At 45.5% G+C, this 27,576-nt stretch overlaps 1 protein-coding gene across 3 annotated transcripts in view; it reads right to left on the reverse strand.

Moving 5' to 3' along the window:
* SLIT3 (slit guidance ligand 3) overlaps nt 1–27,576 on the reverse strand; it is a 687,161-nt gene that overhangs the window by 493,692 nt on the left and 165,893 nt on the right. For all 3 annotated transcript variants that reach the window (XM_078446678.2, XM_060634984.3, XM_060634985.3), the window contains exon 4: nt 1,582–1,653. In XM_078446678.2, coding sequence (XP_078302804.2) covers nt 1,582–1,653 — 72 coding nt within the window. The remainder of the gene's footprint in view (nt 1–1,581; nt 1,654–27,576) is intronic.

Consider the following 27,576-nt stretch of genomic DNA (forward strand, 5'->3'; position numbering starts at 1 on the left):
GCAGCCCCAGCCCCACAGACACCTTCTGTTTGCTTAGAATGTGATGCTGAGATTCCAGATGAAGAGCTTAGAGTCAGCATTATTTAGGAGCAGGTTGAAAAGGCACAATGTGGTGCTGGGTGGAAAGACAGCTATTAGGTGAGCATGTAAGGAAAGAACTACAGAGGAAGAGGAAATTAAAAACCAGGTTGTTTCCCCATATGCCCATTTAGTATTGTTTATCCAGCTCAGCTAGACGCTCAGGCTGCTGAACATCACTTTAGCCATCCTCATGCCCATCAAGATGGATTCAATGTGGAAGGGCGAAAAGGGGGGCATACTCTTCCCCACAAATAGCAAAGTCAGCCAGGTGGACCAAGCCAGAGAAATGCAGTACACAGCACGAGAAGACCTTGACAAGGTACAGGTGTGTCCTAGAGAAGGCAAACAACGCTGCTGTACCACTTAAACACCAGCCAACCCTTGTGGTTCCTGTTCCAACAAAGTGTCCTTTAAAATACATTTATGTATATAGTCTCTTTCTGTGTATGCACACACAGATATAGATATAGATACAGACTCCTAATTCAGAACTCATTCTTAAGCACACACACTGACATGTGTTTTGTATTTCTCAATGTATCCTGGAGCCTACATGCATTGTTTGACTGCATAAATAGGTATTAAACACAGCCACTGGGAATGTAAATGGTGGCCACAAGTTTGGAGCCTCCCCAGTAATGTTACAGTTCCCACCCAGGCTGTAAATCTCACTGCTTGGCTACTAAGCAGCCAGACACTGTCACTCCATTCAGAAAATCAAGGCTTGGGCCAACCCAGTTCACCCCATGAGCTACACGAGTCACTGCCAGTATGACTTATAGGCTCAGAATCATAGAGCCATTCACTGTCAATTAATTAACACTTGCCTAATACCCACAATATGCCAACCGCAATCTCCATTCTGACGTGCATCTCAAGTTCCTTGAACCTCCAAACTCTCATACTGAATAAATGCACAGAAACATCTCCAATCTTCCCCCTGCATTATGTCTTGGACCATTCCAGAAGATAAAGCAAAATTTAAGATGTTTCTTCCTTTTCCCACAAAATCATAGATCTCCAGACCCAGGGTTCTCAGACTGGCGGAGGTAGGAAGCAGGCAAAGGGCTGGAGTTGTTCTGGTCTGCAGGATGGTGAGGTTAAAGTGTTCAGTCCAATACAATGCCCTCTGAGACCACTGGTGTCTCCTTTGAGTAAACCTACCTCAAATCCCATCCCCAGGGCATTTCCCTGAGGTGAGGTCAGACCATGTTAAATGGCAGTGTGTCCTTCTTTGCAAAGAAGAGATCTACTACCACAAGCCACCAGCCCTCATTGGCCACTTAAGCCACTGATATCTGAAGAATGGGAGCAAAAGTCGGGTGTGGAGGGGAGTGTAGGGGCACGCCATATTGAAGCCCAGCTCCTAGTCTCCATACATATGGCCTAACTACCAAGCTCTGCATGGTACTAGGCTCCACTCACAAAGGCAACCACAATATCCATATCACCAAAGCCAGGCAGGACACCAGGTAGAGAACATAATTCGGCTCTACTTACAGTCTGGTGAGCTTTGGTGTACTCTGGAAAAGCAATTCCGGAAGGACCTGGAGCTTATTCTTGTTCAGGCGCCTAGAGATAAAGAACAGAATGAAAGGGTATCAGGAGACATTAAATGGATTAAGAGTATTCACAGATACTCACTTCAATCAATCAACAGGTATTAAGAGACTTTCTAGATATTTCAACATGGGATGCACAGCATGTTAAGGCATATTCTGTTTTGCAAGGCTTGCAGTCAAGTTGGAGATATAAAGCAAAGGTCAGTCAAAGGCAAGAACACAGCATGTGTGCTGTCCCTTCCCCATCAAGAGCCTAGGACAGACATCACTAATTGATCACACCATTCTTTCCCACAGATTCCAGACAAGGCTTTTGAAATTTTCCGGCCATGTGCTCCAGGTAGCAATTGCCAAGCGATGAAACTGATATGCAAAATGGGTCCCTAAAAAGAAATAAAATACCAGAGAGAGTATTTCATCCTAGATAGTGGTGGTGGTTGCAGTAGGGAGATAGCAGTTACTATGGAAACAGAAGAGGCCATGGGTTGAGGGGCCAAATGGAATCCCTGCCAGCCTGGAGTGGGGCTGTATTATAACTTTCATGGGCCCTTGGCACTTTTGCCTTTGCATGCCCCTAACTCTATATAAAAAATTAATATCACATTTTATAACTATGTTGGTATAAAAATATATTAATATTATATATTATAACATTCACTTTGACCTGAAAGGCTTTTTTTTTCCTTCTAATTTTAAAAGAAATGAAAACATTTTCATGGGCCTCTGAAAGTATTGTTGGCCCTGAGCACTGTCCCCGCTGTGCCTAATGGAGCAGTCAGCTTTGGGTCAAAAACCACAGTCTGGGCAAGCCATGTGGCTGGAGGTAAACTCCTCCCAGAAGGGATGCCCCACATTGGATGGCAGCAACAGAGCCAATCTCATGCTCTCCTGAGAATGGTCAATGCTAATGCCAACAGTGAAGAAGTCCACATGAGTTTTCAAGGGACACCAAGCCCTTACTGTGGCCTCCAAGAAGGCTGTTCTCTGGGGAGGAGGAGGCCAAGAGGGAGACCCTCATCCCTGCCCAGTCCCATGACTCTCTGTCCTAGCATCTTTACACAGCCTCATCAGTGAGTGCCCAAACCAGTGTCTCCAAACCTGTCCCCAGAATCCTCAGAATCTCCTGCAGCAAAAGAACAGTTTATAGCCTGGTTGAAATTTTTGCTTGGAGTGACCTGCCCATTTCGTTACCTGGGACAACCATACTATCCTATCTTAGAGTTAAGCAAGCTGAAGAAAAGATAAGATGAGCTTCTTCCCTGCTTCTGCCCAAAGCCCACACTCTCTCCACCACGCCAAGCAGACATGCTTCCCTGGGGGGATTTTGCTATTTTCCCCCTTTTGTCCCAGGTTGATGGCCAAAAATTTCTAAGAGACAGGGGACAAGCAGGAGGTCAGAAAGGGCAAAGCATGTGAGAGAGGAGCTTTGAAGACCCCAGAATAAGGCTCCTGTCAGAAGTGTGCTGCTCAGCCCTGAAGGGGCTCACGGTGTGTGTGGGCAGGTGTGGTCCAGTGATGCTGTTTGTGGGCCTCCTGACTGCAAGGAGACCAGACAAGAGGCTGAGAAGTTGGATGGATAAGCTCAAGTTCCCAGCGACACTCCAAAAGCAGCATGACTCCCACACTAGTGCTCTTCTGTAATGTTTTATTAATTGTGGTAAAAAACAAAAACATGAAATTTTCCATCTTAACCATTTTCAAGTGTACAGTTCAGTGGTGTTAAGTATATTCATAATGTTGTGCAGATCTCCAGAACTTTTTCATCTCACAAAACTGAAACACTATCACCATTGAACAACTCCCCACCCCAGTCCCTGATAGCCGGCACTCTACTTTCTGTTTCCATGAGTGTGACCAGTGTTTGCTTTTTCTTTTTTTAATTTTTAAATGTTTATTTATTTTTGAGAGAGAGAGAGAGAGAGAGAGAGAGAGAGAAACAGAGCATGAGAGGTGGGGGGGTGGTGTTCAGAGAGAGAAGGAGACACACAATCCAAAGTAGGCTCCAGGCTCTGAGCTGACAGTACAGAGCCCAATGTGGGGCTTGAACTCACGAATCACGAGATCATGACCTGAGCCAAAGATGGACATTTAACTGAGCCACCCAGGCGCCCCAATGTTTATTTATTTTTGGTAGAGAGAGACAGAGCACAAGCAGGGGAGGGACAGAGAGAGGGAGACACAGAATCTGAAGCAAGCTCCAGGCTCTGAGCTGTCAGCACCGGGCCTAACGCAAGGCTTGAATTCACGAACTGTGAGATCATGACCTGAGCCGAAGTCAGACGCTTAACCAACTGAGCCACCCAGGTGCCCTGTGACCAGTGATCACTCCCAGTATCCACTGTTCATGTTCCTGTCACTAAAATGGAAATACAGGAGGAGCCCAGGGGAGAGAAGGGTAATGGGTAATCTAGTTGCTCTTCAGAGAAGCTCCCATAAGTTTGTGATATGTCCTTTGATGTCATATGGGAGCACTGATCCCAGAGAAGGTGCGGTGATATGACTTTGGCCAAAGCTGGGTTCAGGTCTAACTATGTCTTGATCTCCCTGTGGGACTTTTGGGTAGTTACCTGGTCTGCTGAACCTCAGTGTTCCATCTTCAAAATAACCCTATACATTGGGTTACAGAAATTCTTAATGACACAGTGTGTGCCCAAGTGTCTAGCACTGCAATAAGAGCATGGAGATAATAATAAAAATGATGCAGCCCTAACTGCACATCAGATTCTATGCTACATGCTGGATGGGCACGATCACAGGCAGGAGAGCTTGGAAGCAGGCATCATTACTACCCACATCTCATAGATGAGGATGCTGATGCCTGGAGAGGATGAGTACGTTCCACAAGGCCACAGTGTTAGGAAGTGGTAGGGTCAGCATCTGAACCCAGGCAGTCTGCCTCCAGCGCCCAAGTTCTGAACCACTAACCTCTCAAAGCCTTGTAATAACTGACAGTTCCCTTCCTCTTTTCCTTTCTTCTTTCTCCTCCCCCCTTTCCTTCCTTTCATTCAGGGTTACCACCTCCTCAGCCCCAGCTCAGACAACCATCCATCCTGAATACATTTCCCTCCCTGAAAAGAACTCTCTTGGAGGTCCCTAAGGCCAGAATTGGGTCTCTATGTGTCTGTCTGGAACCACCCTCTATTGTCACAGCTGCACAGAGCCGGGTGACGGTTATATTCAGACGACCAACACTTCAGTCTAGGCAAAAATCCTAAAATTCAGCCCACTGAGGCCTGCAGTGGGTAGGGTGTTTAGTGTGCTAAAAGCCCTAAACCAGAGTTGAAGCTAAAAATAAAACCAGCTTGGCTCCAAAGCTCCAGGAAGGGAAGGAATCATTTTTCAGTATTTGTGGCTGGACAAAAATAAAAACACAACCAAACTGAGCCAATTGTGCTCTGCCTGCTGCTTCATAAACCCTGATGAGGCTTCCAGGGCAGCTGGACCCGGCTTGTTCTCCCAGAGCCTCTGGGTTTTTCCGCTTCAGCTTGGGCGGGCCTCATGCTGGTTCTCCCTATCACAAGGAGTCTGATGCTCCATTTCATTTCCAGTTCATTCCAGGGTTTATTCACGTTTACTTAGCAAACTGAGCCAGCTGAAAGGTCTTCCTTGAAGGGCTGATGGAGGCTCCAAGCTGCATAAAGTGCATTTCCCACGTGGCTGCTGTAGAGCAGCTCCTGAGCAGGAAAATGAATAGTACACAATGTGCCGTTCTCCTGGTAGAGGAACAGGGAAGCACTGGGCTGCAGACAGGGGCTGTGGCCATGATGCCCTCCATCCCTCATGTCATCCACTGCTCTGTCACCCTGTATCCAGAGGTGAAACTCTCCTACTGTGGTTCAAGCTGAAAACAGATCCATCAGGCCTAGATGAAAAGGACCAAATGGGACTCATATGAGGGCAGACCTGAGGGGATTGACACCAACCATAGGCCAGGTCAGTGATAAGATAAAGCCCTCCTGGCTATCCCCTGTCCCTCGGAGATCAGCACTCTTTTTCAGCTTTACCTGCTAGAACAATGGGCAGCATCAATGTCAAAAGCCCACAGGCTGTGAGTTGCAAGGTCATACTGCTTTTCAGCCTGAACCATGAAGCACTGCAGTACTGCTGATCACCTTTCTGGAGGTACCTGGGTGTAAGATCTGATTCGAGATTTTGCCACTTTTTTTGTTGAATTTGTCCATTCATCTATCCCTTCAATCATCCATCTACCCACCTTTCCATCCAACCCCCATCCATTCATCTCGTCAGTCCTTTCTAAGTAGGAATGTATGAAGATGAGTAAGAATATTCCCTTCCAAATATCGATGCTAGTGGAGAAGACAGGAAAACAAAGGTATCATGGGAGTACAGAGGAGGGCCAGCTAACCCAGACCTGGTAAAGGAGGGCTTCCAAAAGGAAGTGGCTGGAATTTACTTTTGAAGCAGGAGTACAACTCTTTAAGAGACAGGGACGAAGAGTTCTACACTTTTGTATGTCTACGGAGGGCCACGACACCAAGGGGCCCCTGGGAAGTAGGCTGCACCGCTGGATTCCAGAGAGGACATGAGAAGCAGAAGTAATGAAGCTGCAGAGCCAGGCAGAGGTCTTACAGCAAGGGCCCTCATGGGTAATGATAAAGGATCTGGGTTCGGTTGTTTCCTGGGAGTAATGGGAAGCCACAGGAGAGGGGTAAGCAAGGGAATGATCACCTGGCTTGGGTTTTGGAAAGTCCTCTTGAATAGCAGTAAATCTCGTTTGGCAGAGTGAAAAAGGAAGCAAGGAGACTAATTATGAGGGCTCTTGCATAATCCACATGACTGTGTGAGGACCTGGTTAAGGATGAGAATGGTATTAGAGTGTAGGAGATGCATGTGAGGCATCATTGACAGTCCAAAGGAGTTCCAGGGGTGGAGGTGTTAAAACGGGCCCCCAGGGCTCCTGCTAAGTGGGTAACTGATCAGCTGAGATTACCAATCACTGCCAAAAGGAACAGAGAAGGGAGACAGCATGCAGAACGCGCTGTGTTCAGATTCAAGATTTCTATGCTACTGGGATCTCTCAAATATGTTCTGACAACTAGTATCAGTAGCTAGTAATAACAGTAAAGCCATGACTTGGACACTGTACTAAGCACTTTACATGAACTATCCCACCATGAAGCACTGGGCTTCCCATTACCCACGGAAATGCTTTGAGGCTAGTACTCTCAGTAGCCCCATAATAAGGAAACAGAAGCCTAAAATGGTTAAAGCACTTGCCCAAAGACCAACTTGACCAAAATGATGGTGACAGGATTTGAGCCCAGGCACCTGATGTGAAGTCTGTGCTCCTGGCTGCCACGGATAATGATAGTATTTAGCTTAGCTCTTCATTATAGACTGTCTTATCACCTAATGTATGAGTATCATCTTCCCAGGAAACTCTAAAGGTCCTCAAGTGTAGAATATGCATCTAATGTCTCCCTGCGATCCCAACTTTAGCCCACAAAGCCCCAGGCATGCAAGCGGGTGGTGCTTCAGGAAGGGTCTGTTGAGTTTCATGAATAAATCATAAGGGAGGAACGGCAAATTTGGGGAGCCTCAAAGATCAATGGCCTTCCTGGGCTAGGTGACAGAAGTCATCCTGTTTGGAGGTGAATAAAACTCCCAGAGGGCCCACCTGTCTGTCTGCATTCTCCAGAAACTTCTTGCAGACTCACCTGCCTCACTGATAGTCAGGCAAGGTAAGAACTATGGGGGCTCACTCAGTACTTCCCCCCACCCCCCGGGGGAAGGACAGTGCAAGAGGCCTCCAGGCCAGAAGCATGTATGTCAGCAAGCCAGGGCAAGGCTTGCCAAGTCCTTTCCTTTCTTCAGGGAACAGTGGCCTGTCCAGCTGCCCAGCTACGGCCTGAAGGAGGGAAAAAGTCAGTGTGCTAACTCCCAAAGGTCACTGGGATTGCTTACTTTAGTAATGAAATCAATTGGTTCCTCAGCCCCAGGCACTTTGCTAGGCAGCCTGGATGCTCTCCAGGTCTACTGGTACTTTCAGAAGCATCAACATGTCTAAGCAACAGGGCTAAAGTGGCTTTGTTATTCAGAGCAGAAGCTCCAAGCCTCCCCCAGTGGATAGATGGAGAGGCCCATGGAGCTGGGGCTCCAGGCAAGCCCAGAAGAAGGGCAGCACCAAACTCAGAGGTGGCACCATCATCCATGAGGATATACGGGTGTCACTATACATCAGGGGAACTCTGTGAGCATAAGAGAAAAAACTTGAACTTTGGCAAGGGAAAAAAGCAGACAGCCCTGATTTGGGGTTATTTCTACAGTTGCTCCCTATAAAAACAATGGCCTCTTATTTTTTTGGTTTCCTTACTGGTCAAACAAATCAAATTCAGGCTTTTTTCCTGTTATGCAAATTTCATAATGCAAACTGGATGTAACCTGATCAGTTCAGTAAGAAAACTGATTTGTGATGTTGTTGGTTTACATCATTGTCATGTCAGAAATGGTTCCCATATGTGTGGAAAGAAAGCCTATTTGCCTCAGCACCCATGGCCTCTTTTCGCTGGGTGACTGACTCTTCTTTGCCAGTGGGATTTCCATTTTTAATCTTTCTTTCTCTCCTTTTTCTTTTTTTTCTTTTGCTAGCAGCTTTCTTGAGATCTAACGGGGCTTCCTTTTAAAAGCACTTCTAGTCCAAACCACGATTTATTTTGATGGTTCTGAATGAAGCAAGTTGACCTGAGTCTCATCTTCCACAGAATTCAGCATTTGCTCATTGACATTTAAGTTGGCTTAGGCCAATTTTGAAAATCTGTTATTTTTAGTTTGTAACTTCAAAACGTCCTTAATAGCAATTAAAAATCTTTATTTTTGACATTTCTGTGGGAGAAATAACTTTGTTTTCATCATCTAAAATTCTTGCCCCTAAGCAGTTTTTTTTTCCTCACTGAAGTTGCTTGAGAGAACCCATTTTAAAAATAACTTAAAGTGTATTTTAGGAACACAATTATTATGTAATAGCAAAACACGTACCTCACGAGGTACCTGAGAGGGAGGAAGGGTTTAACAACTGCAAAGGTCCCCGTAGTGCTTCTCAAAGAGTCAATAAATGATGGCAGTTGCAGCAACTGTTCTTATCAGCATCACCATCCCTAGATGCCCCAGGACCCAGAAATATAGATTTACTTCTCCATAGATGACTGTGTTGGTCAGCAAGGCTATTAGCATAACAAATGAGTTCCTAAATCCCACTGGGTTAACACACTAAACACAGACTCTACACTCTCATAAAGGACTTGCTCCATCTTGCCAGATGACAGAGGGAACATGTGGCCTCCAAGGCCACAGCGCTAGGGAAGAGAGGAAACAAGGAGCCAGCAGCTCCCAGCTTTCTCCACCTAGTGTGACTCCTATCACTTCTGCACTCAGTCTACTGGCCAGAACTAACGGCACAGCATGAACAGAACTGTAAAGGAAGGTGGGAAATCTACAGGGATCTTGGATATTTGGTAAGAACTATGGTAATAGCCAGCTGTCTTTACATTAAAGCAACAATGATGATCTCTTTGTTTTTGCTGTTCCTTCCTTTTTTTCTATTAAGACAGGGCACTTATGCTGTACTAAGGACAGTGTGAGATGTTTTATATGTACTATCTCACTTCACTCTTAGAGTGACTCTTGAAGTAAACATTGTTACTGTCATTATTTTACATAAGGAAGCTGAGGCAACAGAGAGATTATGTAATTTGTCCAAAGTCACACAGCTGATAAGTAAGGTTTAGAAAGAGGTCTCTCTGATACCAAAGGCTGTCTTTGAATCCATTCACCATTCTGCTTCCGAGTAACACTTTCGTGCTGGTTGACCAGCAGGCCTTATAACAATCCCAAGACGGAGGTCAGCAATAGAGAGCATCTGTCCGTTTTATAGCGAGACAAACTGAGTCAAAGCAGACTAGGAAGCTGAGCCTGTGCTCTCTTGGTCTTACTGTCCAAGGCTTATATAATGATCATTTCCCTCTGGTTTCAGAAGGCTCTGAGGGTCCCAGAATCACTGTCCCCAGGGCAGGAGGGAAATCCAGAGCCATTTCTAAAGGACATTTATTCTCGTTCCCCTTTCAGATGTAAAGGATCTGTCCATTCAGAACTTCCCTGCCTGCCCTTGTACGTGACTTTGTACTGGGGTTTATGTACTGTTCTAGGGAGCTCTGGGGCTTGCCCAACATCTCACCTTGCTGGGATCCAACTCAGGATGCTAGCAGGAAAAGAAAACAAGCACAAAGACTCCCAAACAACCCGTTTTGAACTTCCCCGCACCTCACATTGGACCAATTTTCCTCCAATTACACGGTTGTCAGAAAGAAAGCAGAGCACATCAGTGGCCTGAGCCTGCCTTGTCTCTGACCCCTATGCCCAAATACCCCTCCCTCCAGAAAACTTTGATTTCAGGAGGGGAGAGGGGGTGGAGAGAAAGAAGGGCAAGAGTCCTGTGTGTGTGCAGCTATAGCAGAATACCACTGACTCTACAGAGAATGAGCCAAAAGGCACTGAGAGCCCTCTTGTTCCGGGGTGGCTAACCCATGACACCTAAGTCACCATGCCTAGAACAATTCAGGGAACCCCAGAGACTGTGACCAACATGCTGCTTTATCTAGGACTAAATTCACAAGCAGGGGTCTCTGGGAATTTCCCAGTGGATTGTACATGGAACCACCTTAGTACACCAAGGCTCAGACTCCAGGAAAACATGTCTAGGATGGGAGAAAACACACATTTGTGCATGCATGTCAATGCACATACATACACATGTGCATCCAACATACACTGCAGACATGCTGAGCATGCCACAGGGCCATGTATATCCCTCAGAGCTGACCAGATCCATTTCAGCCAGCCAGACTACTTGACGATGGCCAAAGCTTGGATCTGCACAGTGATGTCCTCATTCTGAAAGGTCAGGCAGCTCCCCAGACTCAAGAATCATGACTCATCCCCTCTGAGATACTCCAGCCTTGCATCCTCTCCTGCCTCAGGGTTTTTGCACACATTCTTCCCTTCCCTGGGAATTCTTTTTACCCTGTGACCAGGATGGCAGCCGTGGAGATGTTAATAGAAATGTTTTGAAGGTGGAGCAGACAGGATTTGTCAATGCATTGCAGTGAAGCTGGAGAGACAGGGTGATGAAAGTTGACACTGAGGCTTGGCCTGTGCATCTAAAACTGTGGAACTACTGCTACTAGAGAAGGGAGAGGAGGGTGGACAGAGGAAGTCTGGGAACCAGATTCAGATATATTAAATTTGATATGCCTATAAATACCCAAGTGTAGATACCTGGTAGGCAGTTGGATACGCAAACCTGGGCTTCAGGAATAAGACCATGATAGAGATGTAGATGATACTTAAATGCATGAACCACTGAGGCACCTGGGTGGCTCAGATGGCTAAGCGTCTGACTCTTGGTTACAGCCCAGGTCATGATCTCATGGTTTGCGAGATCAAGCCCCACTTTGGGCTCTGTGCTCACAGTGCAGAGCCTGCTTGAGATTCTCTCTCTCCCTCTCTCTGCCCCTCCCATGCTCACGTTCTCTCCCAAAATAAATATTCAAAAATAAATAAATAAATGCACTAACCACAGCCCCACCATGGGAAATGAAGAAAGGGGAAGAGGAATAAGGACAGTCATGGGCTGTGCCATCCACTGGAGATCAGAGGGAGCAGGAAATAGCCACCAGTGTGGTAGAAGAAGAATCAAGAGAGGGTGGAATAGTGGAAGCCAACTGAGGGGAGAGAGTTCCAAGGCGGGGTGGGATTGCTGCTGAGAGGTATAGAAAGATGAGGATGACATTGGCTCTAGCAACATGCAGCTCAATGGTGATGTGGAAAAAGCAGCTTTGTGTAGAGGTAGGAATTGACTATTATCTGGAGTGGCTCAAGAAAAAGTGGGAGGAGAAAATCAAGGGGAAACACTGATTTTGAGGGGGCTTGCTATAAAGGGGGAGAGAAACGGGCTGGTAGCTGGTAGGGAACATGGGGTCAAGAAAGGCTTTTTGTTTTTAGTTTTTAGGATGGGGGAGAATTGCAACATTTTTATATGCTGATGAGAATGATCTGGAAAACAGGGTAAAGTAAGCAGGGGATTGAGGGGGAAATTTTTAGACCAAGGCTCCTGAATAGGTGACAGGGAAAATTCCAATGCACAAGTGATGGCAATGGCCCTTGACAGGGCGGAAGACAGGTCACCTGTGGCAACTGCAGGAGAGGCAGAGGTTAGGGGACAGAGGTATGGCAGATACAGTTATGGGAGTCTATGGAAGGTCTCCTCTGACTACTCCTGTTTTCTCACTGAAAAAGGAAGCTGGATCATCAGCAGAGACTGAGGAGGGGAAGGAGGTGTTGAGTGACTGAGGAGAGGAGATAAGAAACCATTGTTCAGGAAAGAGCAGGAGAGTGAATTGATCAGGAAAGGCTGAGGCTGGTGGGACAGCAGCCAGTGAGGTTAGTGATCCTGAGTTGTGACATCTGCCTACATAAGCATGTGTCTGTTCTCCAGACACATCCAAGCTGCCTGGGTGAGGGCATGCAAACAACTGAAATTGAATTCAGCCTAAGCTGGGGTTTTTCCAGGAACTACAATGTTGGAAAAGATAGACAAGGGAGTTGAAGGAGTAAGGGGGGAGAGGTTGTTACAGTTCGAATGTTTGTGTCTCCCCTGCCCCCAACACATTCATATTCTAGGATCCTACCCCCCAGTGGGATGATTTAGGTTATGGGGCCTTGGGAGGCTGATGAGGACCTGAGAGCAAAGCCTTAATGAATGGGATTAATACCTTTGTAAAACAGGTTCCAGAGAGATCTATTGCCCTCTCCATCAGGTGAGGACACAGCAAGAAGTCAGCCCAGCAGAGGGCCCTCCACAGTACATAACCATGCTGGCATCCTGATCTTGGACTTGCAGCCTCCAGACTGTGAGAAATATGTCTGTTGCTTTATGCTACCCAGTCTGTGGTCTTTTGTTGTAGCAGTCCAAATGGAATAAGACTGAGGTCATTAGGTGGGTGAGGGACAGTGACAAGATGACAGAGCCTATAAGGGCCAAGAACTCATGGACAGGGTATGGGCTTTGGGAAGCTGGGTGATGGTCCTAGCTCTATCCCCAAGAGCTGCAGGTCTGTGTAAACCACAGTACCCTGATTTTCTACATCAACAGAATCAGTGGGTTACTGAGATGATTCCTAAGATCCCTATACAACTCTCCTTCTTCTGAAAGATGGGTAGGATACCTGGATTCTACATCCACCTCTAGAGTCCTTTGGGTTTAACTTCTCTTTCTCTTGGCTTCTTCACATGAAAAATGGGAATAATGATACCTATTAGATTATCCACAAAAATAAGAGGTGCCATGAGAAAAGAGGGATTTTTTTGGCCAATTTTGTTCATTGCAACTCAGAACTTAGTCTAGCAAGCAATAGTGCTCAACAAATATTTGCTGTTTCGCTATTTGGTTGATTGGTTGGTTGATTGGTTTGTTGGTTGGTTGGTTGGTTGGTTGGTTGGTTGGTTAAATGAAATGAATGGGTGAGTGAGTGAATACCCACTTCACCTATTCCACAAAATTACTGGGGAACAAATGAGACAGAGATGGTAAACTTTGTAAGAAGTCTGCCGTGCTGTACGTTGCTATGCAATGATGCCCAAGCACCCCTGTGCTGCCCATTTCACTCTGGTTATTAAAACCAGAGTATCTTGTTAGGGACCTGCTGGAGTACTGCAACCAGATTACTGGAGAGTTGCAATCATAATAGCAGAGACTAAAACCCTGAGTCACAGTCCCGGAAGGAGGGTCCTAAGAGTACGGAGCACTGGGCACATGCCATCTGATTTATACAGTGGGCTGAGGGGGAAGCAAGGACAGTTTCAGAATCGAGGAAAGCCAGAGGGAGGGTGAAGGTCCCTTATACCACATGGGGCATTAGAGTGGGGCCTCTATATCAGCAGAATGAGGGGTGCTAAAGAGAAAAGGTAGAAGGCCCCCAAAGGCTAACTCTCTCTTATCTGTCTGGGAATGAATATAGGAGAGCCATGTTGGGGGGCAGAGGAGAAGGATTGAGAATTCCCCAGAAGTCAGTATTGCTCTGTAAAAGCACACTCCATCAAGACATTAAGCATGCCTCAAGCAGCCTATAGTTAATGTTAAGTTATTTCTACTAGGATTTAAGAGAAAAATACTTTAGGCAGCTATGGGAGTACCCCCCTCCCCACTTAAAATCCCCCAAACAATGCAGCAAAGCTGGTTCTAAATAGGATGGCATGAGCACAGCCCATCACAGACTTCACATGTTCTCTCTGGCTTATTCTCAGCCCGTCATCTGGGTCTCCAACCCCTTTGACCCACAGGTAGGAAAATGACAGATGCAAATCGAAGGAGAAATACTCTAGCTGGTGGATGTCACGGGGGCGCCTACGACTCAGCACAAATCCTCTGGAAGTGTACTGTTTAAAATGGTCCTGTTTGAACCCATTGGCCTTTGCTTTTGGTTTAAGAAAGCTCAAAGTAAAAAAAAAAGAGAGAGAGAAAGGAAAAAAGAGTCCTGACAGCAAAATCATTCAAACATTCCTAGCTTGTGAATGACAAATTTCCCTTTCGTTTCTGTTATAAACACTCTCGCTCTGCAAGATTTGTTAATGACGGTGCGCTTTCCTGGGTGTTTATCTAGGTATCTAGATATATGTCTATACATCAAGCAACAAAAAAGATCTCTGAGGCTTTCTCAGGCATGAGCCAAGGAATGCAGAGTAATTATCTGTGACCAATTCTCATCTATAACTAATTAGAATTTTACTTTCTCATAGCATTTCCTTCCTGGTCCAGGTCCAAGGTTTTTTTCTTCTTCTTTTTTTTTTCTTTTTTCCTAGAAAAGGAAGATACCTGGACACATTTATAACTGTGAGGTGGAAAGGGAATGGGGAAAGTGGAAAGGGGGCATTTTTCAGATTGCATTATTGCTTTAATCTGATTGAATCTTCTTTGGTTTTTTCTTTCTGTGAATGCTTTTCCAGCATGGGAATGGTTTCTCAACCCTCTGGCTGTTGCATTTGAACCAAAGTCTGCAGAATAGTTTAAGAGCCCCTGCTCACCTCTCTCACTCCCACCTCAGGCGAGCAGTTCCCCATCCCAACCACAGCTTTGAGATCCCTTCCAAACTTGTTGGCGTCTCAAACTGAATCCCAGATGTTCACTTAGCAAGAAATAAATGAATGGCCCAAGCTGTGGACTGAATCAGTGATCCTCACAAATAGATTCCAGGTGTGTTGGCATCTGGATTGCTATCTTTTTCTCTGTTTTACATACACGCACACACACACGCATGTGTATGCGTGCGCGCACGCGCGCACACACACACACACACACACACACACACACACACACCAGTTCTATCCTGAAAAAGAATTCGACACCATCTCCAGATGTAGAAAGGACAGGACTAGTTACCTAACACGAATTACATCTTTTCAATCATGGACAAAGGCAAAGGGCTCCAAACATATCCCCCTTGCCTTCGATAATCAAAAGCATAATACATTTGATGTTCAAAATCGGGTTAGGCCTGAAGGTGCTTAGAATTGCTGAACTATCTTAATTGGCATCAATTTTCATTGCCCATCTTAGCCACTTCCTGCATTTCCTATGAAACTCCCCTTATTGCAAATTTAACAAGCACCTACCATGGGCCTACCTGGGACAAGCAATATAGGGAAGGAAAAAAGAGAGAAGGCAAGATCTCTGCCTTAATGAACATAGAGTCCTGCTGAAACAGCCAAGTTCAAGTGACTTAATTCATAAATTGAGAAATTTAATGTTTACTCAGTGCCTATTCCTTTTTATTTTTACTCATTTTTTGGATGCTTCCCTTTTTTCAATTCAAGTATAATTAACACACAGTGTTAGCTACAGGTGTACAATATAGTGATTCAACAACTCTATTCATTTTTCAGTGTTCCAAAAATAATTGTACTCAATCCCCCTTTACCTATTTCACTCATTCCCCCACCTCCCCTCTGGCAACAGCCAGTTTATTCTCTATATTTAAGAGGCTGGGGTTTTTTTGTCTCTTTTTTTTCCCCTTTGTTTGGTTCCTTAAATCCCACATGAATGGAATCATATAGAATTTGTCTTTCTCTGATTTATTTCACTTAGCATTGTTCCCTTTAGATTCATCTAAATCTTGCAAATGGCAAGATTTCATTCCTTTTACGGCTGAATAATATTCCATTGTGTCTATATGTATATGTAAATGTAATTGTAACTGTATTTCTATATACCTATATCTATATCTATACCTATATCATCACATCTTCTTAGTGCCTATTCTATGTCATGCTCTGGCACACAAAATCCAGCGAGATCCTCTCCTTAAAGAGCTTACAGTCTAGTAGGGAAGGAAGATAAGTTCACTGATGACCACAGGCAAATGTGCTGTATGCTGATGGAGAAGGAAATCTAGGAAGCTGTGGGAGAAGTCTTTACAGCTTCTTGGAGGAGGCGATATTTGATTAGCATCTGGAAAGAGAAGGAGGAAAGGACTGAAAAACAGTTGGGGCGCCTGGGTGGCTCAGTCGGTTGAGCGGCCGACTTCGGCTCAGGTCATGATCTCGCGGTCCGTGAGTTTGAGCCCCGTGTCGGGCTCTGTGCTGACAGCTCGGAGCCTGGAGCCTGTTTCCGATTCTGTGTCTCCCTCTCTCTGACCCTCCCCCATTCATGCTCTGTCTCTCTCTGTCTCAAAAATCAATAAACGTTAAAAAAAATTAAAAAAAAGAAAAAGAAAAAGAAAAACAGAAAAAGGCCAGAGAGAGTACCTGGTCAAAAGACCTGTGATAGGACACTATAGAGCCAGCATCTGTTTCAAAGTGCAAGAGTGAAGGATGAGGATCTCCTGTGGGTGGGTGGACTAAGACTTGGCAGATATAGTCATGTGAGGCAAGGCGCACTTGTGAGCTGAGCTGGTAAGACAAACACACATGAAGCAATGAGAGAAGCATGAGCTGGAACCCTGGGTGATGGGCACAGACTGGAAGGGAAGTGGGGAGAGAGAGCCAACCAGGGACTAGGGACTTGTGGATGGGGCAAGTCTTCAAGGACAGATAGAGAGAAAGGGGGAGGGAGGGTCTTCCAAGCTCAGAGGGCAGTATGAACAAAGCTAGGGGCAAATGCTTTTCCACAACAGGTGCAGAGACAGGCAACCATCATGGTCCCAGCAGTAGAAATACATAGGGATGAGACAGAAGAGTAGATGGATGGGGATAAGGCCCTAGGGCTGGTGGGAGGCCTGTGGGTCCCCAAGATGCAGTCATCAGACTTCTAAGTGATTTCAGACAGTAAATGAGTAAGTATGTTTATTTTAATCAGCACAGATTTTTATGTTTTTAGAATAATGTGCAACTCTCTTATGGTAGTTATTACTTAAGATGAAGCTAAGGAAGGGGTGCCTGGGTGGCTCAGTCCGTTAAATGTCCAACTTCAGCTCTGGTCACGATCTCGCAGTCTGTGAGTTCGAGCCCCACGTCGGGCTCTGGGCTGATGGCTCAGAGCCTGGAGCCTGCTTCCGATTCTGTGTCTCCCTCTCTCTCTGCCCCTCCCCCGTTCACGCTCTGTCTCTCTCTGTCTCAAAAATAAATTAAAAAAAGTTAAAAAAAATTTTTTTAAAAATCTGTTTTAAAAAGATGAAGCAAAGGGGAAAAAAAGTAAGTTGACTTAAAGTCAAGTGAAAGAAAATATTAACTAATAACAGTTCAGGTGTTACACAGGTTGACCAAAACCATGAAGGGCATACAGAAATGACTCGCATTGGGGGAAATTTGTGTTGCTAAATGGTCACTCAAGTTTCATGACCAGGCTTGACGTGAAGAAAGGAACACTGTAGGAAGAAGACTCAGGCAGGGCATGCAGGATGTTTTATCGGGGAGAAGCAAGAGCTGATGGGGGAGAAAATGAAGGTGATCATTGTGTAAGTCAAACATGACCAGAGTGAAAACTGGCTGACAAACAGGAAGATGACAAGGCAAAACGTGATGACAGAAGATGAGGATAATTGGAATACAGACAGAACATGGTAGATAGGGTTTACCCTACCATGGTAGATGGGTTCTAATTCTTCCCTCCTTCTCTGCTATAGAATCATATACCTAAGACTTGGACCATGTGTCTTTGCAGTGTTTCCCATGAAAGGGGGCAGTGTATATCTCCTTGCACTGCTGGTGCCAGACTTGGACATGTACCTTGATTTGGCGAATAGAAGGTTGGCGGGTGTGATGTGAGCAGAAGCTTTAAATGCGCTTCTCTGACTTGGCTGGATCTCATCTCTTCTTCCACGTGCTTGAGAAAAATAGGCCTCTGGTAGTCATGAGCCAGAGGAGAATAAGAAATCACATGAAGGATACTAAACCTAGTCTACAGCCTGAACCCAAGCCCTGCTGAGCCTAGCTGAAGTCAGCTGATATCAGCTAAACTCAGCCAACTTATGACCCATAAGCAAGGAAAACAGGCACTTATTTTTATAAGACACTGAGATTCTGAGATTGTTTGGATAAAAAGGGAAATTGACTAATATGGAGGAGGCGGGGGAGGAGGAGGAGTTGCCTTCAGATTTGCAGTAGTCTCCTGACTGGTCCCCCTGCTTCTACCATTGCCCACCTACATCCTATTCACCTCTAGCAGCTAGAAAGATCCTTTCAAAATACACATTAATCAAGTCATTCCTTTGTTCAGAATCCTCTAGTGGCTCCCATCTAACTCAGTGAAAGTCGATGGTCTTGCAATGGGTCACATGTGTCCACATGATCTGTCTACCTCCCTCCCCCTTTACCTCTCAAACTTCAGCTCCTTCCACTCTCCCACATTCTCATGCTGCTCTAGCTACACAGCCTCCCTGCCTCTCCTGGGACACATCAGGGTCTTCCCATCCTCAGGACATCCCCTTGCTGTCCTCTTCCTAGAAAACACTTCCTTCAGATACACAAAGAGCTAACATCTTCATCTCATCTCAAGCAGTACAATAAATGACATGGCCTGCTCTGAAAAGAATCCAACTTGACTTCTCATGAGCATCCCATAGGCATGTCCAATGTGGATATTGCATCTCCCTCGACCCCAAACTTGCTCTTGCCCACATGATCCCCATCTGAGGGAGTGATCCTTTCTCGTACTTCACTCCTTTTCACTTGACACTCCCCATGTGCCACAAATCACTATGTGCTGTGAGCTTTGCCTCTTAAGCATGTCTTCAAACCATGCTTTTCTTGTACTTCCACTGCCTCTTTCATACTTCAGGCTACCAGGGGCTCCCCCTGCCAGCCTTCTTGCCTCTATTCTTGTTCCTCACCCTCCCACCCAACTCTCTTTTTTAACATTTTTTTAAGTATTTATTTTTGAGAGAGAAACAGAATGTGAATGGGGGAGGGGCAGACAGAGAGGAAGACACAAAATCCAAGCAGGCTCCAGGCTCCGAGCTGTCAGCACAGAGCCCAATGCAGGGCTCGAACTCATAAACCGTGAGATCATGATCTGAGCTGAAGTCGGACACTCAACCAACTGAGCCACCCAGGCGCCCCCCTCCCACCCAACTCTTAAAGTGATTCTACATATTCCAGGTGAATTTATCTCCTTATGAGACTGATTATGTTGTTCCCGTGCTGAACATTCCTCAATAGCTCCTCACTGCTCTCCAAAAATATTAAAATATCTTCATCCTACCTGGGAAGCTTGGTGTCATCTGTCCCTTCTCACTCCAGCTGTGATGAATTTCATTTAGCTCCTGAATATACCCTGCTCTCCCTCATCTCTGGGCTTCCGCAGATAGATTCCCTCTATCTGGAATTCTTTTCCTTTCTCCTCTACTTCAGTAATTCCAATTCAGCCTCCGGATCTCAACTGAGAAGGTATCTCTTCTAGGAATCCTATCTGACCCTCCTCTACTCCTACAGTCCTCTGAAATTATTTCACTATACTGAAACTTCCCATTGGCTGGCTTCTTTCATTGGAGAGTGAGTGCTGTACTAAAAGATCTCTCGACACCAAGGTCTGTATATGTTTTCTGTAAAGAGCCAGGTAGCAATTACCTTAGGCTTTTCAGGCTTTACACTACCTGTCACAGCCACTCAATTCTGCCAATGTAGCATAAAAGCAGCCATCAACAACACATCCATGAATGGGCATGGCTGTGTTCCAGTAAAACTTTATTTACAAAAACAGGCAGTGGGCTGGATTTGGCCTGAAGGCTATGCTTTGCCAAACCCTGTTCTAGACTGACACTGTATCCCTAGGACTAGAAGAATTCCTTATACACCCAAGGGGATCCATAAAGATTTCTTGAATAAAGAAGGAAAGATTGAATGAAGGATATATGAGTAAATGAATGATATGTTTTATTAATTTTTTAATTTAAATCTTATTATTTTGAGAGAGAGAGAGAGAGAGAGAGAGAGAGAGAGAGAGAGAGAGATCATGAGCAAGGGAGGGGCAGGGAGAGAGAGAGACAGACAGAATCCCAAGCAGGCTCCACACTGTCAGCATGGAGCCCAATGATGGGCTCAGACTCATGAACCATGAGATCATGACTTGAGCCAAAACCAAGAGTCAGACACTTAACCCACTGAGCCACCCAGGTGCCCCAATGAATGCTGTTTTAAAGGCCAAGCTGACCTAGTTTGAAAAATATCTTTCCTAGAATTAAACTTGTATTTTAGGACCTGTCCCTTTTCTTATTCCCTCATGTTTGAAACTCTGTCATGAAATAATATTTGTTGAGTGTCACCCTTTTAAACACTTGACAACGATGAATCTATTACATCCTCAAAATAACCCTATGAGCTATGAACGATTTTGTCTTCAGTTTATGCAGGAAGAAACCTCAGAGAGGTTCCTCAAAGCTAGAGGTCTGCCTTGCCTTCAGCAGAGCCCTCCTTCTCTAGAGACCCTTGCTCAGTGCCAGTGATCCAGACCTTCACTGGGCTTCCTCCCCCACTGTCTTTGTGGTGGGCCTGAAGCCTTGCCTCCCCCTGGCCTGCTGTGCCTATGTGCCATGCACCCAGTTTGAGGTCACACGTTCCTAATTTGGATCACCTGCCTGCCTAACCCTCTAAATGCCTCACCCACAATCTCTGGGTCTGATACTGCTGGCCTTTTCCCCAGGGGTTTGGCACTACTCTGGGCCCTACTGACCCTTTGAGCTCCATTCTCTCACTTTTCCCCTCTCTCGTCTCGATTCTGTCCTCCAAGGAAGTTCTAATACCAGCATGCCCTATTTCAAAGTCCAGGGCACAAACGACTGCATCTAGAACTTGAAAAGTGTGAGAAAAATCCAAGAGATGAAAACTGCTCTGATAGAAGCAGTAGCAAGCTCAGCGGTCTTCCTACGGAGATTCGGCCAATTACCAAAAACACTTCCTTTGGCTGAAAAGCTCACCACTGAATCAGACTTGAGGAAGAACACGCTGTAATGTTAAACCCCAAAGGGCCGCTCTTTGCTCCGAGGCCCTGATTTCATCTGTAATTCCTCGATGTTTATCAGAAGTATGTTCCCTGCGAGGATTTAAGGGCTCCCAACAAAAGCAGATCCCTCATTGAGAAGCTAGAGGCAGCACTTTCAGCCTGAATTTGTCCTCTCCCCCCTTTCCAGACATGGGTCTCTGCCTCTCACCCTGAACTCAGCAGCCCCTGGCAACTCACGGCACTGGTTTGAATCTAACTTATGAACCGATGGGTATCACCATGGCAGGATGTGAGGCTGAGATGTTAATTGCTCATTAGCCATCTGTGCGAGCTGCGCCTCAGCTAAAAGACAAGAGAAAGAATGTGGGCTGCCGATACCTGGGAGTCCAGCTACCGACACACGTGGAAACTATCCAGGGGGACCTCAGGTTCAATCTGCAGCTTGGCCACATATTTATTTCTCACTAAAATAACATCTGGCTTTCATTTTTTGGTGACAACTCGTTTGGACAAGACCTTGAGTAGGTTAAAAAAAAAATTAGACTTTCCACCCTTCCCCCAGCCTTGGGGAACTAAACTTTGTTTAAGCTCTTTTGTGAGCCAAGGGTGTGAATAAGAAGTTGGTGTGGGGACTGCAAGCTGGGGTGTAAACAAGGAGTTATTTGTTTCTTCTTATTAGAAGATGATGACTTTGTAGAGTTCACACACTCCCAACTTGTAGGCAAGGCAGAGTTCCTGGGGAGAATATATAGCAAATTATGTATAGGTCTCAGAAGTCTACAGCTCAATTACTGGGCAATCTGAAGGTTCAACTCTGTGTCCAAGGCTTTTGGGACCCCAGTGTAGGATGACTGGGTTTGGAGAGCATGTTTGAGTTGTGCATTGACCCAGGAGAACATGAAAGAATACCACAAACACTCTGTTGTTTCCACCAAGAGCTAGTAGCCCTGGCTGCTATAGGCTGGGATTCCTGAGGTTCTTTGCCACAATACAAGCTCTGTGAGGTCAAGGACACTATTGCTTTTGCTCTTGACCACATCCTCAACACCTAGCAGAGCATCTGCTTGTAGTAAGTACTCACACGTTTGTCCAATAATGAACAAATGGTACAAAATACAGGTTCCCTTGTGATTCCAGCCCCTGCCTATGGCCACATCTCCTCCAAACAACACCTGGAATAATTTCCCACAATACTAAGAGGTGGGAGGTTGCAGGCTGCCAGCCATATATATAGTAAAGAAAGTTCTCTGAGACAAAAACCAAGATTCCTTAGTGATTGGAGCCACCACAGCAGAGATGGATTAGGAGGCTCCTGTTTCCTGGCTCTCCAGCTGGGGCATTTCTGAGGAGGAAATGGGTGAGGTTGCATAGTTAGTGAGGCCCTGGCTTCACACATCCGAATTTGAAATTTAATTCCATGCCTACTGTGTGCAAAGCATGGTGCTAAGTACTTTGGAGATTTCAAATAAGAGGAAAGGAGGGAGATGGTGTTTGCTCTTGGACTCTCAGAAATCATCTCATAGGACATGTTCTTTTCCACCACAGACCATTTGTACATGCTGCTTGCTTATCTGCATGCATGCCCTTCATGCTTCCTAACCTTCTTTTGAGAAGCTTCAGATCTTTGCTCAATCATTACTACCTCAGGAAATCATTACTTTCCCTGACTACCACCCCGCCCATACTAAGTCAGATGTCCTAGTATGCCTTTGTGCAACCATGCATTCCTTCTGCAGAGTACTTAGTACAACTGTAACCTTCCATTGTTTTGTGTGTGTGTGTGTGTGTGTGTGTGTGTGATTATTTAACAGCTTTTTCCCACTACCTGCATTGTTCAATACAGTGTCCACTAGCCATGTGACTAGTTTAATTAAAATTAATTGGGGCACCTGGGTGCCTCAATCTGTTAAGCATCTGACTCTTGATTTCAGCTCAGGTCATGATCTCACAGTTCATGGAATCGGGCCCCACACCAGCTCCATGTGGACAGTGCGGAGCCTGCTTGGGATTCTCTCCCTCCCTTTCTTTCTGTCCCCCCCCCCCCAAATAAATACACTTAAAAATTTAATTAAAGGCCACCTGGATGGATGTCACTTAAGAGACCAACTCTTTTTTTTATATTAAATATAATTTATTGTCAAATTGGTTTCCATACAACACCCAGGGGGAGGAGAAGAGGGAGGGAGGCAAACCATGAGAGATTCTTAAATACTGAGACCAACTCTTGATATTGGCTCAGGTTGTGAGCTCACCGTCATGAGATTGAGCCCTGCAGTGGGCTCTATGCTGAGTGAAGCCTGCTTGGGATTCTCTCTTCCTCTCTCTCTGCCCCTCTCCTGCTTGTGCTCGCTCTCTCTCTCTCGCTCTCTCAAAATAAATAAATTCAGTCCCTCAGCTACATTAGTCACATTTTAAGTGCTCAATAGCCACATGCGGCTAATGGCTATCATATTGGACAATGCAGAGACAATGCAGAGAACATTCTATTGGACAGTGCTGTGCTAGACTGTACACTCTGTGAAAAGAGGTATCATGACAGTTATTAGCTCCATTATATACCTCCACAGGTAGCACAGTACCTACCATGCAGTGAATGTCCGTGAAATATTTGCTAATGAGTGAAAAGCCAGGGAGGCAGACTCAAAAACTAGAACACAAGAAAGCATGATTCCATACTACATGGGAGACAGAGTACAAGAGAATCACAGGACAGAGAGCTGTTCTTACACAGGTGAGATTGAAGGCTTAGTGGAGAAGGTGCCATTTGTGTTGGGCTTTGAAGAGTAGGTGGGAGTTTGAGAGTGGAGAAGAGGTAAGATACCATCACAACAAAGGAAAGTAGTATTTGAGTAGGATCATGGAATCGGGAAAAAGTGTGCCATACCTGGGAAAGAACAACGCTTTATCTTGGGTGATACATGGGTGCTTGGAATGAAAGTTTTGGAATGGCATGCCGAGGAACATAGATTTCATTCACATGCAATTTCAGGTAAGATATTGTCCATCTACTATATGCCAGTGTTAACTGCTACATACATGACCTTGTTTGATATCTGCAGCATCCCAGTTGGGTAGGTACTGTAACAATCCCCATTTACAGATGAGAAAACTGAGGTTCATATGGGCCATATAGATTCATAGGAGTTGAATTACCCAATAAAAGTCACATGGCTAGCAAGTAGCAATAATGTGATTACTGACATGAAACTCCACACAGGTAGGGAGTATACCTGTATCACTAGCCATTGTAATCACCAGTACCTCACATAGTGCTGGAACATACTGGAGGTCTAATAGGTAGCTGGTGAATGAACAAGTGGCCAAATGTGTTTGATCGTGGTGCCTCTAGCTGTAGTGGAGATGGACAGAAAGGATAGAGGCAGTATTGCATAGGGTTAAGAGTGAGAGGGTTGGGTTGGATGCTCAGCGTTCAGTCCTGGGGCCAAAACTTACTTTCCGGGTGACCTGGAGTGACTGGGTATCTTAACTCTTGTGTATATCATCAGACCAATGGCAATAATTGATAATGCCTTTGCTAGATAGTGATAGAGCTCAGTGAAGTAGATAATGCACATACTGGCTATCTAATAAATACCAGCTTCTTTTATCAGGAGGTGATCAGGGCCTTGTCCCTTTCTCTAGGTTTTGGAAGGCAGAGATGTCAGAGATATTCTGCGGGCTGAATTATTTTGAGATTTGACAACTGAAGGAAGGCTGGGGTTAAGGAAGGATTCAAACTCCTGAAAATATTTGAGCCTGGGGGGAATGAAAGGGTGAATGAGACGATGATCAGAGACGGGGGGAGCACAAGAGAAAGAGGTCTGGGTAAAAAATTAAGGTCATGGTAGCCTCCCCTAGGTCTCAAATCCAGAAACCCAGCTGAGACTAGAAAAAAAGAAACATTCAGGGGCACAGAAGGCCCTCAGTCAGTCAAGTAGGATGCATTATTAGACCTTTTAAGGGCAGAGCAATGGTCTCAACAAGTACCTTTGCCAAAGACTCTAAGAGTGTATTGTTTATTGCGTCACTTGTGGAGAGCCCTTTATGACATCATTTTCACCATGAGGAGGTGAGCTGATAGCTTTCAGGAAACTGTGTGTGAGGTCAACCCTTAGACCCAGCCAAAAAGATAACATGTCAGGTCAAGGCTATGTGACTTCCTGGTTTGGTGCCATGTCACTCAAAGCATGGTCTAGGGACCAACAGGTCAGCCTGTAAGAAATGCGGTTTCTTAGGTCATGCCTGGGATCTGCTAAACCAACTCTGCCTGTTAGCCATATCTCCAGGTGACTTGTTGAACATTAAGGTCTGAGAGTTTAGAGCTCTATAGACAGGCTGCATAAATTTTGGTTCTGCACTTACAACATCTGTGACCTAGGCAAGTGATTTAACATCTCCAAGCTTCCATTTTTTTCATCTAGGCAGAGGAAAAAACAATCAAGCTGACTCATCGGGTAGTTCTGAGGCTTGCCCCAAACCATGCATATGGAAGTGGTTAACACAAGCTTATAACTGGTAAATGCCCAATTAATGCCAGCAATGGTTATTAAAAACCCAGTGTCCAAGACAGGGGGCAGAATGATGGTCCAACTGACCACTCTCTTCAGGTAACAAGATGGTCTCAAAGGAATGAAACAGTAAAACTATGATTAAGCTACCACCAACCCAGCCACCCTCCCCAGATACATTTATTTATCACTCCAAATGTTTGAAAGGCTCCACCCTGCAGAGTACTTGAACCAGATCTGGTCCATCTTCTTGGACTTACAGTTCAAGACAGACAAGATTAGGCTGAGTGCCAACTTAAACATTGGAATGGGCCCTGAATCCCTCCCCTGATTAGATCAGCTAACACACCCGGGCCTCCAGAGGACACATTCGCAGAGGACCGATGCAGATACAAATTGGGTCAACCTCAGGCCCAGCCCAGCAGTGGTTTATAGCCAAAAGGAAGAGAAAGGCCATAGGATTGGACTGACCCACCTTTGTTACAGACAGTGCTATCAACTGACAAAGGAAGCAGAACAAGCTTCCAGATTAACAGCAGCAACACCTAACCTCTTTTGAGTGCTCACAGGCAGTGTTCTAAGGGTTTTGTAGGTTTTAACTAATTGAATCCTCTCAACAACCCTATAAGGTCCAGACCGTTATTTATCTTATATCATTTTACAGATGATAAAACCAAGGCTTGGAGAACTTAAGTTACTTATTATATGATTCATCACCCCACTAGTAAGTGGCAGAACTAGGATTCTGGCAGGGTGCCCAATGCCCCTTGCACCTCATCTGTGCCTTAACTGACCATTGCTCTCCTGCCATCTGTCCATGTGGCCGGGACATCCTGTGTTGCCCACAAAAGGCAAGGGTGGGCTGACTGAGGCATGCAACAAGGAGCTCGCCCCATCTTGGGAGGGATGGATTCCACACCACGCCTGAGGGAGGGCTTCTCATCTTACTCAGCCTCAGCTACAAGCAAGTGGTGACACTTTCTGGGATGCCTATTCCTATCCCAAGGAATAGCAACATGGAAATTCAAAAGATGAAATCACAGAAGCAGTTTATCACACTAAGTACAAAGACAGGCATCTGTCAACAAAGGCACATGATTATAGGTGAGCATTCATTGAGTGGCTCCTTCCCTGCTGCTCTCAGAAGTCTTTTGAGACCCCGAGTTGTCAAGAAGTCTCTGGTTGCAGAGACTCAATGTCTCTGTGTGTGTGCGGAGACAGATGCAGACGCAAGCATGGAGGCTGTGATTTCTCCTCCGTGCTGTCTCTTCACCGCCTACACACCACGCACCAGGTGGCCAATGCGAGTGAGTATGGGGCTCTTGTCCCAGCCCCCAATTCTCCAGTAGTGTCTCCTGGCTCCCCTCCTCCTCTGTGACAGTGAGACACAGCCTCACTCCCCGCCTCTGGTCCTGCTGCACTCATGGCTTTCCCATTCAGCCCCTGCCAGTCCTTGGGACCCCATGCTGCTCTGCACACCACAGTGCCCAGTGGGCCAAGTGCCCCCATGTGGCCCCCGCAGGCAGAGAAAAGATACTAAAATCAACCCACTTGCAAACAGGCCCTCTTCATTCACAAACGGGCAGATGAATCCTAGTCAACTGCAAGAGAAGTCTTAATTTGGAATTAAAAGAAAAAAAAAAATCTAAATCCAAGCCCAGAGACCGTACAACCCAGAATGAATAGTAATATAAACTGTGTTTTCTTGAGTGATTTTGATGTGTCAAGGTAGGGTCAATTGTCTCAACTCTCCCATTCTGGTGGGTGACGTTGACAATTGGGGAGGCTATGCACGTACAGGGGAAGGAGGCATATGGCAAATCTCTGTACCTTCCCCTCAATTTTATTGTGAACCTAAAACTGCTCTAAAAAAATAGTCTTAATAATTTTTTAAAATCTAAAGAATAATTTTCAAATAGTTCAAAAAAAACAAACAAACAAACAAACAAACAAACAGGGGAGCCTGGGTGGCTCAGTTAAG

Source organism: Panthera onca, chromosome A1, assembly GCF_046562875.1.
Source record: "Panthera onca isolate mPanOnc1 chromosome A1, mPanOnc1 haplotype 2, whole genome shotgun sequence".
Taxonomy (NCBI): domain Eukaryota; kingdom Metazoa; phylum Chordata; class Mammalia; order Carnivora; family Felidae; genus Panthera; species Panthera onca.